Below are 15,137 nucleotides of genomic sequence, written 5' to 3'. Positions count from 1 at the left end.
GCCTCGCTGTGGGGCAGAGCCGGGGCTCCTCCTCGCCGTGGGTCCCAGGGCTCCGCCTCGCTGTGGGGCAGAGCCGGGGCTCCTCCTCGCCAGAGCCGGGGCTCCTCCTCGCCATGGGTCCCAGGGCTCCGCCTCGCCGTGGGGCAGAGCCGGGGCTCCTCCTCGCCGTGGGTCCCAGGGCTCCACCTCGCTGTGGGGCAGAGCTGGGGCTCCCCCTCGCCGTGGGTCCCAGGGCTCCGCCTCGCTGTGGGGCAGAGCCGGGGCTCCTCCTCGCCAGAGCTGGGGCTCCTCCTCGCCATGGGTCCCAGGGCTCCGCCTCGCCGTGGGGCAGAGCCGGGGCTCCTCCTCGCCGTGGGTCCCAGGGCTCCGCCTCGCTGTGGGGCAGAGCCGGGGCTCCTCCTCGCCAGAGCTGGGGCTCCTCCTCGCCATGGGTCCCAGGGCTCCGCCTCGCCGTGGGGCAGAGCTGGGGCTCCTCCTCGCCATGGGTCCCACGGCTCCGCCTCGCCGTGGGGCAGAGCTGGGGCTCCTCCTCGCCGTGGGTCCCAGGGCTCCACCTCGCTGTGGGGCAGAGCTGGGGCTCCCCCTCGCCACGGGTCCCACGGCTCCACCTCGCCGTGGGGCAGAGCCGGGGGAGACACCGGGCCACCGTGGGGACGAGCCGGGGGGGTCCCAGCGCTCCTCCTCGCCGTGGGGCAGAGCCGGGGGAGGCACCGGGCCGCCATGGGGCTGAGCCGGGGGGGCCCAGCGCTCCTCCTCGCCGTGGGGCCGAGCCGGTGTCTCCGCCGGGCCGCCGTGGGGCTGAGCCGGGGGGGTCCCAGCGCTCCTCCTCGCTGTGGGGCAGAGCCGGGGAAGGCACCGGGCCGCCGTGGGGCTGAGCCGGGGGGTCCCAGCACTCCTCCTCGCTGTGGGGCAGAGCCGGGGGAGACACCGGGCCACCGTGGGGACGAGCCGGGGGGTCCCAGCGCTCCTCCTCGCCGTGGGGCAGAGCCGGGGGAGACACCGGGCCACCGTGGGGCTGAGCCGGGGGGTCCCAGCGCTCCTCCTCGCCGTGGGGCAGAGCCGGGGAAGGCACCGGGCCGCCGTGGGGCAGAGCTGGGGGGTCCCAGCGCTCCTCCTCGCCGTGGGGCAGAGCCGGGGGAGGCACCGGGCCGCCATGGGGCTGAGCCGGGGGGTCCCAGCGCTCCTCCTCGCCGTGGGGCAGAGCCGGTGGAGACACCGGGCCACCGTGGGGACGAGCCGGGGGGTCCCAGCGCTCCTCCTCGCCGTGGGGCAGAGCCGGGGGAGACACCGGGCCACCGTGGGGCTGAGCCGGGGGGTCCCAGCGCTCCTCCTCGCCGTGGGGCAGAGCCGGGGAAGGCACCGGGCCACCGTGGGGCTGAGCCGGGGGGTCCCAGCGCTCCTCCTCGCCGTGGGGCAGAGCCGGGGGAGGCACCGGGCCGCCATGGGGCTGAGCCGGGGGGTCCCAGCGCTCCTCCTCGCCGTGGGGCAGAGCCGGGGGAGGCACCGGGCCGCCGTGGGGCTGAGCCGGGGGGTCCCAGCGCTCCTCCTCGCTGTGGGGCAGAGCCGGGGGAGACACCGGGCCGCCGTGGGGACGAGCCGGGGGGTCCCAGCGCTCCTCCTCGCCGTGGGGCAGAGCCGGGGGAGGCACCGGGCCGCCATGGGGCTGAGCCGGGGGGTCCCAGCGCTCCTCCTCACCGTGGGGCAGAGCCGGGGGGTCCCAGCGCTCCTCCTCGCCGTGGGGCCGAGCCGTGGGGTCCCAGCGCTCCTCCTCGCCGTGGGGCCGAGCCGGTGTCTCCGCCGGGCCGCCGTGGGGCCGAGCCGGGGGGGTCCCAGCGCTCCTCCTCGCCGTGGGGCAGAGCTGGGGGGGTCCCAGCGCTCCTCCTCGCCGTGGGGCCGAGCCGTGGGTCAGGAGCGGCGGCAGAAGTAGCCGTGCACGGGCAGCGCCGCGGCCCCGGACAGGGCGATGCCCACGGTGTCGCCCAGCGCCGCCACCGTCATGGCGAACTCGCCTTCCTCGGGGGGCACCTGGCGCCGTGGGGCGGGCGTCAGCCCCACGGCGCCGTCCCCCCCCCGTCCCCCCCCGCCGCGGACACCCACCTGCTGCCCCACGTTGGCCACGGCGTTGGCGTAGGCCGCCCCCCCCAGCAGCCCCTCGCAGGCCACCAGGGCGAAGGCGCCGGCGGGACCCGGCAGCCAGGCCGCCGCCACGGCGCTCAGCGCCAGCGCCGCGTTCAGGCTCTGTGGGGCGGCCGGGCGCTTAGGGGGCAGCCGTGGGGCACAGCCGCCCGCCCCACGCCGTGTGTCCCCCCCCCCCCCCGTCACCTGCAGCAGGGCCAAGGGCCAGAGGCGGCGCAGGCGGAGGCAGCGCAGGGACGAGCGGGCGGCGAAGACGCCGCCTTGGTAGAGCAGCTGGTACCTGGCGGAGGTCGGGGGGCGACACGGCGGCGGTTGGGGGGCGGCGCCGCCCCACGGCGCCGGCCTCCGCCCCACGGCGCCGGCCGCTGCCCCACGGCGGCTCTCACCAGCGGTACTGCTCGGCGTGGCTCAGCCGCGAGGCCGGGAAGTAGAGCAGCTCCAGCTGCGGCCCCGGCGGAGGGGGGGGGGTCAGGGCCGGCCCCACGGCTGCCCCACACACGGCCGGCCCCACGGGCTGCCCCACGGCCTGCCCCGTGGCTAGCTTACTGCCGCTCTTGCAGCTACCTCGTGGCCGGCCCCATAGCCGACCCGTAACCGTCTCGTGGCCGGCCCCATAGCTGCGCTACGCCCAGCCCCACAGCTGCCCCATGGCCGGCCCCGTAGCTGCCCCACGGCCAGCCCCATAGCTGCCTCGTGGCCGGCCCCATAGCTGCCCTATGGCCGGCCCCGTAGCTGTGCTACAATGAGACCCATAGCTGCCCCACAGCCAGTCCCATAGCTGCGCTACACCCAGCCCCATAGCTGCCCCATGGCCGGCCCCATAGCTGCCCCACGGCCAGCCCCATAGCTGCCCCACGGCAAGTCCCATAGCTGCCTCATGGCCAGCCCCATAGCTGCGCTACACCCAGCCCCATAGCTGCCCCACAGCCAGCCCCATAGCTGCCCCACAACCAGCCCTATAGCTGCCCCACAATGAGACCCATAGCTGCCTCTTGGCCAGCCCCATAGCCGACCCACAGCCAGCCCCACAGCTGCCCCACGGCCAGCCCCACAGCTGCCCCACAAGCCCCATAGCTGCCCCACAGCCAGCCCCATAGCTGCGCTACACCCAGCCCCATAGCTGCCCCATGGCTGGCCCCATAGCCAACCCATGGCCAGCCCCATAGCTGTCTCATGGCCAGCCCCACAGCTGCCCCACGGCGAGCCCCATGGCTGCCCCATAGCCCAATGCGCAGCTAACCTGCAGCCTGCCCCACAGCGACCCCACAGCCCACCCCACGGCAACCCCCACAGCTGCCCCACGGCCACCCCACAGCGACCCCCACGGCTGCCCCACGGCTGCCCCACGGACGCACCAGGCCCTGGTTGATGAAGTACTCGGCGAAGTAGACGATCGCCAGCGGCACCAGGTACTTCAGGAGACCCTGCGGCGAGGGGACAGCTGGCGTGGGGCCCAGGCGTCCGGGGAGGGGCCCAGGCGTCCGGGAGGGGCCCAGGCGTCCGGGGGGGGCCCAGGTGTCCGGGGGGGGCCCAGGCGTCCGGGGGGGGGGCCAGGCGTCCGGGGCAGGGACCCAGGCGTCCGGGAGGGGCCCAGGCGTCCGGGGGGGGCCCAGGTGTCCGGGAGGGACCCAGGCGCCCGGGGGGGGCCCAGGCGCCCGGGGCAGGGACCCAGGCGTCCGGGAGGGGCCCAGGCGTCCGGGGGGGGCCCAGGTGTCCGGGAGGGACCCAGGCGTCCGGGGGGGGCCCAGGCGTCCGGGGCAGGGACCCAGGCGTCCGGGGGGGGCCCAGGCGTCCGGGGGGGGCCCAGGTGTCCGGGAGGGACCCAGGCGTCCGGGGGGGGCCCAGGCGTCCGGGGCAGGGACCCAGGCGTCCGGGAGGGGCCCAGGCGTCCGGGGGGGCCCAGGTGTCCGGGGGGGGGCCCAGGTGTCCGGGAGGGGCCCAGGTGTCCGGGGGGGACCCAGGCGTCCGGGGGGGCCCAGGCGTCTGGGAGAGGTCCAGGCATCCAGGGAGGGGGCCCAGGCGTCTGGGAGGGACCCAGGTGTCCGGGAAGGGCCCAGGTGTCCGGGAGGGGCCCAGGTGTCCGGGAGGGGCCCAGGCGTCCGGGGGGGACCCAGGTGTCCGGGAGGGACTCAGGTGTCCGGGGGGGCCCAGGCGTCTGGGGAGGGACCCAGGTGTCCAGGAGGGGCCCAGGTGTCCGGGGAGGGACCCAGGTGTCCGGGGGGGACCCAGGTGTCCGGGGAGGGACCCAGGTGTCCAGGAGGGGCCCAGGCGTCCAGGGAAGGGACCCAGGTGGCCGGGGAAGGGACCCAGGTGTCCGGGAAAGGGACCCAGGTGTCCGGGAGGGGCCCAGGCGTCCGAGCGCGTTCCCCCCCCCCCCCCGCCCCAACCTTGACGATCCTCCACTTGCGGGCGAGCGTCAGACGGGCGGGGGGGGCCGGGGGGGTCCCCAGCAGCGGCTGCTCCTGCTCGGCGGGGGGGGCGGCGGCGGGGGGGGGCCGCAGCAGGCAGAAGTAGCTGCGTGCGGTGGGGGGGGGGGGGGAGTTGTTTAACCCCCCTCCCCCCACGCCCCCCCCCTCCCCAAATATCCCCCCCCCCCCCCCCCGCGCTCCTACCTGAGCAGCGCGGCCGGGGGCAGCGCCAGCAGCGGCAGCAGGGCCCGGGGGGGGCTGAGCCCGGCCTGCGTCAGCCCCCCGTAGGCCAGGGCCCCCCCCAGCCCCGCCGCCCCCGTCCCCGAGGCCCACGAGGCCACCGCCGCCCTGCGGGGACGCGTCAGGGCCCGGCCGGGGGGGGGGCGGGTGGACCCCCCCCACACACACACGGCTCAGCCCGGCTCCCCCCGGACCCCCCGAAACCACCCCCCCCAGCTCCTTAATGACCTCCCGGACCCCCAACTCTCCCCTCAGCTCCCCAGTGACCCCCCCGGACCCCCCAACCCTGCTCAGGGACCCCCCAGCTCCCCCCTCAGCTCCCCAATGGCCCCCCCAGACCCCCAGCTCCCCCCTCAGCTCCCCAATGGCCCCCCCGGACCCCCAACTCTCCCCTCAGCTCCTTAATGACCCCCCGGACCCCCAACTCCCCCCTCAATTCCCCAATGGCCCCCCCAGACCCCGAACTCTCCCCTCAGCTCCCCAATGGCCCCCCAGACCACCAACTCCCCCCTCAGCTCCCCAATGGCCCCCCCAGACCCCCCAACTCCCCCCTCAGCTCCCCAATGGCCCCCCCGGACCCCCCAACTCCCCCCTCCAGCTCCCCAGTGACCCCCCAGACCCCCAACCCTGCTCAGGGACCCCCCAGCTCCCCCCTCAGCTCCCCAGTGACCCCCCCAGACCCCCCAGCTCCCCCCTCCAGCTCCCCAGTGACCCCCCCGGCCCCCCCAAATCCCCCCTCAGCTCAATGACCCCCCAGACCCCCAACCCTGCTCAGGGACCCCCCAGCTCCCCCCTCAGCTCCCCAGTGACCCCCCCAGACCCCCAACTCCCCCCTCAGCTCCCCAATGGCCCCCCCAGACCCCCAACTCCCCCCTCAGCTCCCCAATGGCCCCCCCGGACCCCCAACTCCCCCCTCAGCTCCCCAGTGACCCCCCCGGACCCCCCAACTCCCCCCTCAGTTCCCCAATGGCCCCCCGGACCCCCCAACCCTGCTCACGGACCCCCCCAGCTCCCCCCTCCAGCTCCCCAATGGCCCCCCCCGGACCCCCCAACTCCCCCCTCAGCTCCCCAATGGCCCCCCCGGACCCCCAAATCCCCCCTCAGCTCCCCAATGGCCCCCCCCGGACCCCCCAGCTCCCCCCTCAGCTCCCCAATGGCCCCCCCGGACCCCCCAACTCCCCCCTCAGCTCCCCAATGGCCCCCCCGGACCCCCAAATCCCCCCTCAGCTCCCCAATGGCCCCCCCGGACCCCCCAGCTCCCCCCTCAGCTCCCCAATGGCCCCCCCGGACCCCCCAACTCCCCCCTCAGCTCCCCAATGGCCCCCCCAGACCCCCAACTCCCCCCTCAGCTCCCCAACGGCCCCCCCAAGACCCCCCTCCAGTCCCCCCAGCTCCCCAATGACCCCCCCAACCCCTTCCCAGGGTCCCCCGCCAAACCCATCCGCACCCCCCCCAATATCCCCCCCCCCAAATACCCCCCCCCCGGCACCTGGGGTACAAGGAGCTCAGCGCCAGGAACGTCACCTCGCCCAGCCCGGAGGAGACGCTGGCCAGCGCCACGCCTGGGGGGGGGGGACACGGGGGGGGGGGTCAGGCCCGGCCCCCCCCCCGCCGTGTCCCCCCCCCCCCCCGGCCGGCACTCACCCCCCAGGCTGACGGCCACGCCGGCGGAGAGCGCCACCAGGGCGAAGCTGCCCCAGGCGCACAGGGCGCAGACCACCACCCGCGGGCTGCCGGGAGCCGAAGCTGGGGCCCAGGCGTCCGGGCACGGCGGGGCCCAGGCGTCCGGGCACGGCGGGGGTGGGGGGCCCAGGCGTCCGGGCACGGCGGGGCCCAGGCGTCCGGGCACGGTGGGGATGGGGGGCCCAGGCGTCCGGGCACGGCGGGGGTGGGGGGCCCAGGTGTCTGGGCACGGCGGGGATGGGGGGCCCAGGCGTCCGGGCACAGTGGGGCCCAGGCGTCCGGGCACAGCAGGGGTGGGGGGCCCTGGTGTCCGGGCATGGCGGGGATGGGGGGCCCAGGCGTCCGGGCATGGCGGGGATGGGGGGCCCAGGCGTCCGGGCACGGCGGGGATGGGGGCCCAGGCGTCCGGGCATGGCAGGGATGGGGAGCCCCAGCGTCTGGGCATGGTGGGGAGGGGGGGCCCCGGTGTCCGGGCACGGCGGGGCCCAGGCGTCCGGGCACGGCGGGGGTGCGGGGCCCAGGCGTCCGGGCACGGAGGGGCCCAGGCGTCCGGGCACGGTGGGGATGGGGGGCCCAGGCGTCCGGGCATGGGGGGGCATGGAGGGCCCTGGTGTCTGGGGACAGCAGGGATGGGGGGCCCAGGCGTCCGGGCATGGGGGGGATGGGGGGCCCCGGTGTCTGGGCGCGGCGGGGATGGGGGGCCCAGGCGTCCGGGCACGGCGGGGGTGGGGGCCCAGGCGTCCGGGCACAGCGGGGATGGGGGGCCCCGGCGTCTGGGCACGGCGGGGATGGGGGGCCCAGGTGTCCGGGCACGGCGGGGATGGGGGGCCCTGGTGTCCAGGCACAGGGGGGCCCTGGTGTCCGGGCACGGCGGGGATGGGGGGCCCTGGTGTCCAGGCACGGCGGGGCCCAGGCGTCCGGGCCCGGCGGGGATGGGGGGCCCAGGCGTCCGGGCACGGCGGGGGTGGGGGGCCCAGGCGTCCGGGCACGGCAGGGGTGGGGGGCCCAGGCGTCCGGGCACGGCGGGGATGGGGGCCCAGGCGTCCGGGCACGGCAGGGGTGGGGGGCCCAGGCGTCCGGGCCCGGCGGGGATGGGGGGCCCAGGCGTCCGGGCGCCCCCCTCACCTGTAGGGCACCAGGTGGAGGCCGAAGGGAGCCGCCAGCTTGAGCAGCAGCGTGGGCAGGATGTCGGCCAGCAGCACCGCCTGCCCCGGGGGGGCGGGGCCGAGGTAAGCCACGCCCCCGCGGCAGGCCCCGCCCACATCGGGCCGGGCCACGCCCTCCTCGGGATCGGGCCACGCCCCCTCCAGCCGGGTCACTCCCCCCAGCCCCTGCCATGCCCACAACTGGGGGGTTCAGGGCCAGGCCACGCCCCTAGGGCCAGGCCACGCCCCCTAGGGCCAGGCCACGCCCCCCCACCCCAATAATGGCAGTTCAGTGCCAGGCCACGCCCCCAACGTGGCAAAACCCCCCCCAGGCCACGCCCACAACACGACAGTTCACTGGCCACGCCCCTCGGTGCGAAGCCACGCCCCCTCCGTGCCTGACCACGCCCCCCTCAGCAGCAGCAGCCCTGCCCCCAAGGGCCAGGTCACCCCCCCCCTCGGGAGGAAGCCCCCGCCCACAAAGCAGAAGCCCGCCCCCTCTGTGATCAAGCCCCGCCCCCTCTGTGATCAAGCCCCGCCCCCAAGCCGAGGCCCCGCCCCCCGAGCTCACCCCCGTGGACACGGGGTTGCAGTCGTAGCGGGAGCCGTTGGCGTCGGCGCCGTGGGGCAGGTGCCGGGCGGCCTGCGGGGGGGACGGGGGGACGGGGGGTCGGGGGGGCTGCGGCCCCTCCCTCCCCCCTCGCACCAGGGGCTCTCGCACGAGGACCCAGCACGAGGGGCTCTCGCACCAGGGGCTCTCGCACGAGAGACGCAGCACGGAGAGCTCTCACACGGGGGGCTCTCGCACGAGGACCCAGACCAGGAGGGCTCTTGCACAAGGGGCTCTTGCACGAGGACCCGGCACGGCGGGCTCTCGCACGAGGGCCCGGACCAGGAGGACTCTTGCACGGGGGTCTGGCACGAGGGGCTCTCGCATGGGGGGGCTCTCGCACGAGGGCCCGGACCAGAAGGGCTCTCACACAAGGGGCTCTCGCACGAGGGCCCGGATCAGAAGGGCTCTTGCACGAGGACCTGGCACGAGGGACTCTCGCACGAGGACCCGGACCAGGGGGGCTCTCGCATGGGGGTCTGGCACGAGGGGCTCTCGCATGGGGGGGCTCTCGCACGAGGGCCCGGACCAGAAGGGCTCTCACACGAGGGGCTCTCGCACGGGGGGCTCTTGCACGAGGACCCAGACCAGGGGGGCCCTCGCATGGGGGGCTCTCGCTCGAGGGTCCAGCACGAGGGGCTCTCGCACGGGGGCTCTCGCACGAGGCCCGGACCAGGGGGGCTCTCGCATGGGGGGCTCTTGCACGAGGGTCCAGCACGAGGGGCTTTTGCATGGGGGGGCTCTCGCACGAGGGCCCAGACCAGGGGGCTCTCGCACGGGGCTCTCGCACGGGGAGGGGGCTCCCGCACGGGGGCTCTTGCACGAGGGCCCGGACCAGGGGGGCCCTCACCTGGGGGGCTCTTGCACAAGGGGCTCTTGCACGAGGGTCTGGCATGGGGGGCCCTCGCCCGGGGGGGCTCTCGCACGAGGCCCCGGCACCCACCTGGGGGGCGGCCGGGGGGCGGCGCAGGATGTCGTGGGCGGCGCTGAGCATCACCACGTAGGCGAAGTTGTTGCAGAGCCCCAGGATCCTGCGGGGGGGGGAGGTCTTGCACGAGGGTCCCCCGGGTGCACGAGGACCCGGGGCTCACGAGGGACGCGACCCGCGGGGGGGGGCCCTCGCACGAGGACCCGGGGCTCACGGGGGACGCGACCCGCCGGGGGGGCCCTCGCACGAGGACCCGGGGCTCACGAGGGACGCGACCCGCCGGGGGGGGCCCTCGCACGAGGACCCGGGGCTCACGAGGGACGCGACCCGCCGGGGGGGCCCTCGCACGAGGACCCGGGGCTCACAGGGGACGCGACCCGCCGGGGGGGCCCTCGCACGAGGACCCGGGGCTCACGAGGGCCGCGACCCGCCGGGGGGGCCCTCGCACGAGGACCCGGGGCTCACGAGGGACGCGACCCGCCGGGGGGGCCTCGCACGAGGACCCGGGGCTCACGGGGGACGCGACCCGCCGGGGGGGCCCTCGCACGAGGACCCGGGGCTCACGGGGGACGCGACCCGCCGGGGGGCGCCCTCGCACGAGGACCCGGGGCTCACGGGGGACGCGACCCGCCGGGGGGGGCCCTCGCACGAGGACCCGGGCCTCACGAGGGACGCGACCCGCCGGGGGGGGCCCTCGCACGAGGACCCGGGGCTCACGGGGGACGCGACCCGCCGGGGGGGGCCCTCGCACGAGGACCCGGGCCTCACGAGGGACGCGACCCGCCGGGGGGGGCCCTCGCACGAGGACCCGGGGCTCACGAGGGACGCGACCCGCCGGGGGGGGCCCTCGCACGAGGACCCGGGCCTCACGGGGGACGCGACCCGCCGGGGGGGGCCCTCGCACGAGGACCCGGGGCTCACGGGGGACGCGACCCGCCGGGGGGGCCCTCGCACGAGGACCCGGGGCTCACGGGGGACGCGACCCGCCGGGGGGGCCCTCGCACGAGGACCCGGGGCTCACGGGGGACGCGACCCGCCGGGGGGGGCCCTCGCACGAGGACCCGGGGCTCACGAGGGACGCGACCCGCCTGGGGGGGGCCCTCGCACGAGGACCCGGGGCTCACGGGGGACGCGACCCGCCGGGGGGGCCCTCGCACGAGGACCCGGGGCTCACGGGGGACGCGACCCGCCGGGGGGGCCTCGCACGAGGACCCGGGGCTCACGAGGGACGCGACCCGCCGGGGGGGCCCTCGCACGAGGACCCGGGGCTCACGGGGGACGCGACCCGCCGGGGGGCGGCCCTCGCACGAGGACCCGGGGCTCACGGGGGACGCGACCCGCCGGGGGGGGCCCTCGCACGAGGACCCGGGGCTCACGGGGGACGCGACGCGCCGGGGGGCCCTCGCACGAGGACCCGGGGCTCACGGGGGACGCGACCCGCCGGGGGGGCCCTCGCACGAGGACCCGGGGCTCACGGGGGACGCGACCCGCCGGGGGGGCCCTCGCACGAGGACCCGGGGCTCACGGGGGACGCGACCCGCCGGGGGGCGCCCTCGCACGAGGACCCGGGGCTCACGGGGGACGCGACCCGCCGGGGGGGCCCTCGCACGAGGACCCGGGCCTCACGAGGGACGCGACCCGCCGGGGGGGGCCCTCGCACGAGGACCCGGGGCTCACGGGGGACGCGACCCGCCGGGGGGGGCCCTCGCACGAGGACCCGGGGCTCACGAGGGACGCGACCCGCCGGGGGGGGCCCTCGCACGAGGACCCGGGCCTCACGGGGACGCGACCCGCCGGGGGGGGCCCTCGCACGAGGACCCGGGGCTCACGGGGGACGCGACCCGCCGGGGGGGGCCCTCGCACGAGGACCCGGGGCTCACGGGGGACGCGACCCGCCGGGGGGCCCTCGCACGAGGACCCGGGGCTCACAGGGGACGCGACCCGCCGGGGGGGCCCTCGCACGAGGACCCGGGGCTCACAGGGGACGCGACCCGCCGGGGGGGCCCTCGCACGAGGACCCGGGCCTCACGAGGGACGCGACCCGCCGGGGGGCCCTCGCACGAGGACCCGGGGCTCACGAGGGACGCGACCCGCCGGGGGGGCCCTCGCACGAGGACCCGGGGCTCACGGGGGACGCGACCCGCCGGGGGGGGCCCTCGCACGAGGACCCGGGGCTCACGGGGGACGCGACCCGCCGGGGGGGGCCTCGCACGAGGACCCGGGGCTCACGAGGGACGCGACCCGCCGGGGGGGCCCTCGCACGAGGACCCGGGGCTCACGGGGGACGCGACCCGCCGGGGGGCGGCCCTCGCACGAGGACCCGGGCTCACGGGGGACGCGACCCGCCGGGGGGGGCCCTCGCACGAGGACCCGGGGCTCACGGGGACGCGACCCGCCGGGGGGGCCCTCGCACGAGGACCCGGGGCTCACGGGGGACGCGACGCGCCGGGGGGGCCCTCGCACGAGGACCCGGGGCTCACGGGGGACGCGACCCGCCGGGCGGGGCCCTCGCACGAGGACCCGGGGCTCACGGGGGACGCGACCCGCCGGGCGGGGCCCTCGCACGAGGACCCGGGGCTCACGAGGGACGCGACCCGCCGGGGGGGCCCTCGCACGAGGACCCGGGGCTCACGAGGGACGCGACCCGCCGGGGGGGGCCCTCGCACGAGGACCCGGGCCTCACGGGGGACGCGACCCGCCGGGGGGGGCCCTCGCACGAGGACCCGGGGCTCACGGGGGACGCGACCCGCCGGGGGGGGCCCTCGCACGAGGACCCGGGGCTCACGAGGGACGCGACCCGCCGGGGGGGCCCTCGCACGAGGACCCGGGGCTCACAGGGGACGCGACCCGCCGGGGGGGCCCTCGCACGAGGACCCGGGGCTCACGAGGGACGCGACCCGCCTGGGGGGGCCTCGCACGAGGACCCGGGGCTCACGGGGGACGCGACCCGCCGGGGGGGGGCCCTCGCACGAGGACCCGGGGCTCACGGGGGACGCGACCCGCCGGGGGGGCCCTCGCACGAGGACCCGGGGCTCACGAGGGACGCGACCCGCCTGGGGGGGGCCCTCGCACGAGGACCCGGGGCTCACGGGGACGCGACCCCGCCTGGGGGGGGCCCTCGCACGAGGACCCGGGCTCACGGGGGACGCGACCCGCCGGGGGGGGGCCTCGCACGAGGACTCACCAGAAGGCAGCGTTGTCCCTCCAGCAGGCGCCGGGCGGCTCCGGTGGCTCCTCGTCTGCGGGGGGGGGGGGGGGGGGTGAGGTGGGGGGGCGAGTTGGGGGGCCAGGGGGGTGCTGGGGGGGCAGTGTGGAGCCGGCTATGGGGCTGACAGTGGGGCTGTGGGGCCAGGGTGCTGTGTGGGGCCGGCTATGGGGTCTATGGGCTGGCTGTGGGGCCCCGATGCCGTGTGGGTCAGGCCGGGGGGGTCCATGGGGCTGGCTGTAGGGCCAGGGTGCGGTGTGGGGCTGTGGGGCCAGCTATGGGGCTGGATGTGGGGCCGGGGGCCGGCAGTGGGTTTGTGGGTCGGGCCGTGGGGCCGGGGGCCGGGTGTGGGGCGGGCGATGGGGCCAGCGGTGGGTCTGTGGGCCGGCTATGGGGCTGGCTGGGGGGGGGGCTATGGGTCCGGGTGTGGGGCTGGCCAGAGGGTCTATGGGGCCGGGTGTGGGGCGGGCTGTGGGTCCGGCTGGGGGGGTCTGTGGGGCCCGCTATGGGTCCGGCCGGGGGTCTGTGGGGCCGGGGGTGGGTCTGGCCGGGGGGTCTGTGGGGCCCGCTATGGGTCCGGCCGGGGGGTCTGTGGGGCCGGGTGTGGGTCCGGCCGGGGGGTCTGTGGGGCCCGCTGTGGGTCCGGCCGGGGGGTCTGTGGGGCCGGGTGTGGGTCCGGCCGGGGGGTCTGTGGGGCCCGCTATGGGTCCGGGCGGGGGGTCTGTGGGGCCCGCTGTGGGGCCGGCCGGGGGGGTCTGTGGGGCCGGGTGTGGGTCCGGCCGGGGGGTCTATGGGGCCCGCTATGGGGCCGGCCGGGGGGTCTGTGGGGCCGGGTGTGGGGCCGGCCGGGGGGTCTATGGGGCCCGCTGTGGGGCCGGCCGGGGGGGGCTGTGGGGCCGGGTGTGGGGCCGGCCGGGGGGTCTATGGGGCCCGCTGTGGGGCCGGCCGGGGGGTCTGTGGGGCCCGCTATGGGGGGTCTGTGGGGCCCGCTATGGGGCCAGCCAGGGGGGTCTATGGGCCCGCTATGGGGCCGGCCGGGGGGTCTGCGGGTCCGGCCGCGGGTCGCCCCTCACTCACCCGGACGCCGCTCGCCGCCCGCCGCCGCCGCCATGACCGGCCGCGGTCACGTGGGAGCCGCCGGCCGCGGTCAGCTGACCGCGCGCTCACGTGACAGCGCTCCCTCCCCCCCCCCCACCGGGCGCCGCGCGTTGCCATGGCGACGCCGACGCTGCCCGACCGCGGCGGGGGGGGGAGGGGCAGCGCGAGGCCCCCGGGTGGGGGAGGGGGGGGGCCGGACGCCTGGGCCCCCGGGTTGGGGGGGGGGCATCCACATGCGAGAGCCTCGTGTGAGACCCCCCCGTCCTCGTGCGAAAGCCCCTCGTGCAAAGCCCCTCGCCCTCGTGCGAGGCCCTGCTCGCTTGTGAGACCCCCGTGCGAGGCCCCCGTCCTCGTGCAAGGCCCCGCAGGCTTGTGCAAGACCCTCGTGCGAGGCCCTCTCACTTGTGCAAGGCCCTCGTGCGAGACACCCCCCGTCCTCGTGCAAGACCCCTTCCTTGCGTGAGGCCCTGCAGGCTCACGCAAGACCCTCGTGCAAAGCCCCTCGCCCTAGTGCAAGACCTCCGCCCTTGTGCGACGCCCCTTCACTTGTGCAAGGCCCTCGTGCAAGGCCTCTCGCCCACCCCGCTCCCTCACGTGACACCCCTCGTCCTCGTGCGAGGTCCCCCCGCTTGTGCAAGATTCTCCTGCGAGACCCCCTTGTCCATCCCATGTGATACCGCATCCTAGTGCAAGGCCTCGCACACTCATGCGATGCCCTCGTGCAAACCGTCTTTGTGCAAGAGCCCTCACTTGTGCAAGACCTTGTGCGAGATCCGTCCTTGTGCAAGACCCTCACCCTTGTGCGAGGCCCTTGTGCAAGACCACGCTCGGGAGACCCTCATCCTCGTGCGAGGGCCTCGTGCGAGACTCCCCGTCCTCGTGCGAGACCTGTGTGCGACCCTCATCCCCGTGCGAGACCCCCGCCCAATCCGCACCCTCGTGCGAGACCCCCCCGCCGTTGCGCAAGGGCCTCGTGCGCGGCCCCCTGCCCGTCCTCGTGCGAGACCCTCGTGCAAGACCCCGACTCCCGCCGCCTCCGACCCGAATCGGGGCCGAACGAGCCCAAAAGAGGGAAAGGAAATCGCGGGGCGGGGGGAGGGGCGCCCCCCCCTTTTATTGTCCCCCCCCCAAAATAAATAGCCAATAAATAACGCCGAGGTGGCGGGAGCTGGGGGGGTCCCGGACGCCTGGGCCCCGTCGTCATCGGTGCCTTGAGGGGGGGGGGGGTCCCGGACGCCTGGGCCCCGTCGTCATCGGTGCCGTGGGGGGGGGTCCCGGACGCCTGGCCCCGTCGTCATCGGTGCCGCGGGGGGGGGGGGGTCCCGGACGCCTGGGCCCCGTCGTCATCGGTGCCGTTGGGGGGGGGTGTCCCGGACGCCTGGGCCCCGTCGTCATCGGTGCCGTGGGGGGGGGGTGTCCCGGACGCCTGGGCCCCGTCGTCATCGGTGCCGTGGGGGGGGGGGGTCCCGGACGCCTGGGCCCCGTCGTCATCGGTGCCGTGGGGGGGGGGTCCCGGACGCCTGGGCCCCGTCGTCATCGGTGCCTTGGTGGGGGGGGGGTCCCGGACGCCTGGGCCCCCGTCGTCATCGGTGCCTTGAGGGGGGGGGGTCCCGGACGCCTGGGCCCCGTCGTCATCGGTGCCTTGGGGGGGGGGTCCCGGACGCCTGGGCCCGTCGTCATCGGT

At 77.9% G+C, this 15,137-nt stretch overlaps 1 protein-coding gene across 11 annotated transcripts; it reads right to left on the bottom strand.

Moving 5' to 3' along the window:
- Window positions 1-858: 858 nt before the first annotated feature.
- Window positions 859-13,531, bottom strand: CLN3 (CLN3 lysosomal/endosomal transmembrane protein, battenin). 11 transcript variants are annotated; one of them, XM_068923257.1, is made up of 15 exons: window positions 13,433-13,531; window positions 12,335-12,389; window positions 9,166-9,253; window positions 8,184-8,255; window positions 7,593-7,672; window positions 6,429-6,514; window positions 6,274-6,346; window positions 4,749-4,892; window positions 4,524-4,650; window positions 3,492-3,560; window positions 2,523-2,578; window positions 2,323-2,416; window positions 2,098-2,238; window positions 1,902-2,025; window positions 1,680-1,821 (listed from the first exon to the last, which is right to left on the bottom strand). In XM_068923257.1, exons 1-14 carry the CDS (start codon window positions 13,464-13,466, stop codon window positions 1,906-1,908), a joined length of 1,239 nt encoding a protein of 412 aa, XP_068779358.1. In that variant the 5' UTR covers window positions 13,467-13,531; the 3' UTR covers window positions 1,680-1,821; window positions 1,902-1,905. The 11 variants fall into 11 exon arrangements, with proteins under 11 accessions (XP_068779354.1, XP_068779355.1, XP_068779360.1 ...); XM_068923253.1 differs by lacking the exon at window positions 2,523-2,578 and having other exon boundaries at window positions 859-1,821; XM_068923254.1 differs by lacking the exon at window positions 6,429-6,514 and having other exon boundaries at window positions 859-1,821.
- Window positions 13,532-15,137: the final 1,606 nt, after the last annotated feature.

This window comes from Struthio camelus, chromosome 32 (assembly GCF_040807025.1).
Source record: "Struthio camelus isolate bStrCam1 chromosome 32, bStrCam1.hap1, whole genome shotgun sequence".
Taxonomy (NCBI): Eukaryota; Metazoa; Chordata; class Aves; order Struthioniformes; family Struthionidae; genus Struthio; species Struthio camelus.
This window is presented reverse-complemented; position numbering and strand designations above follow the sequence as displayed.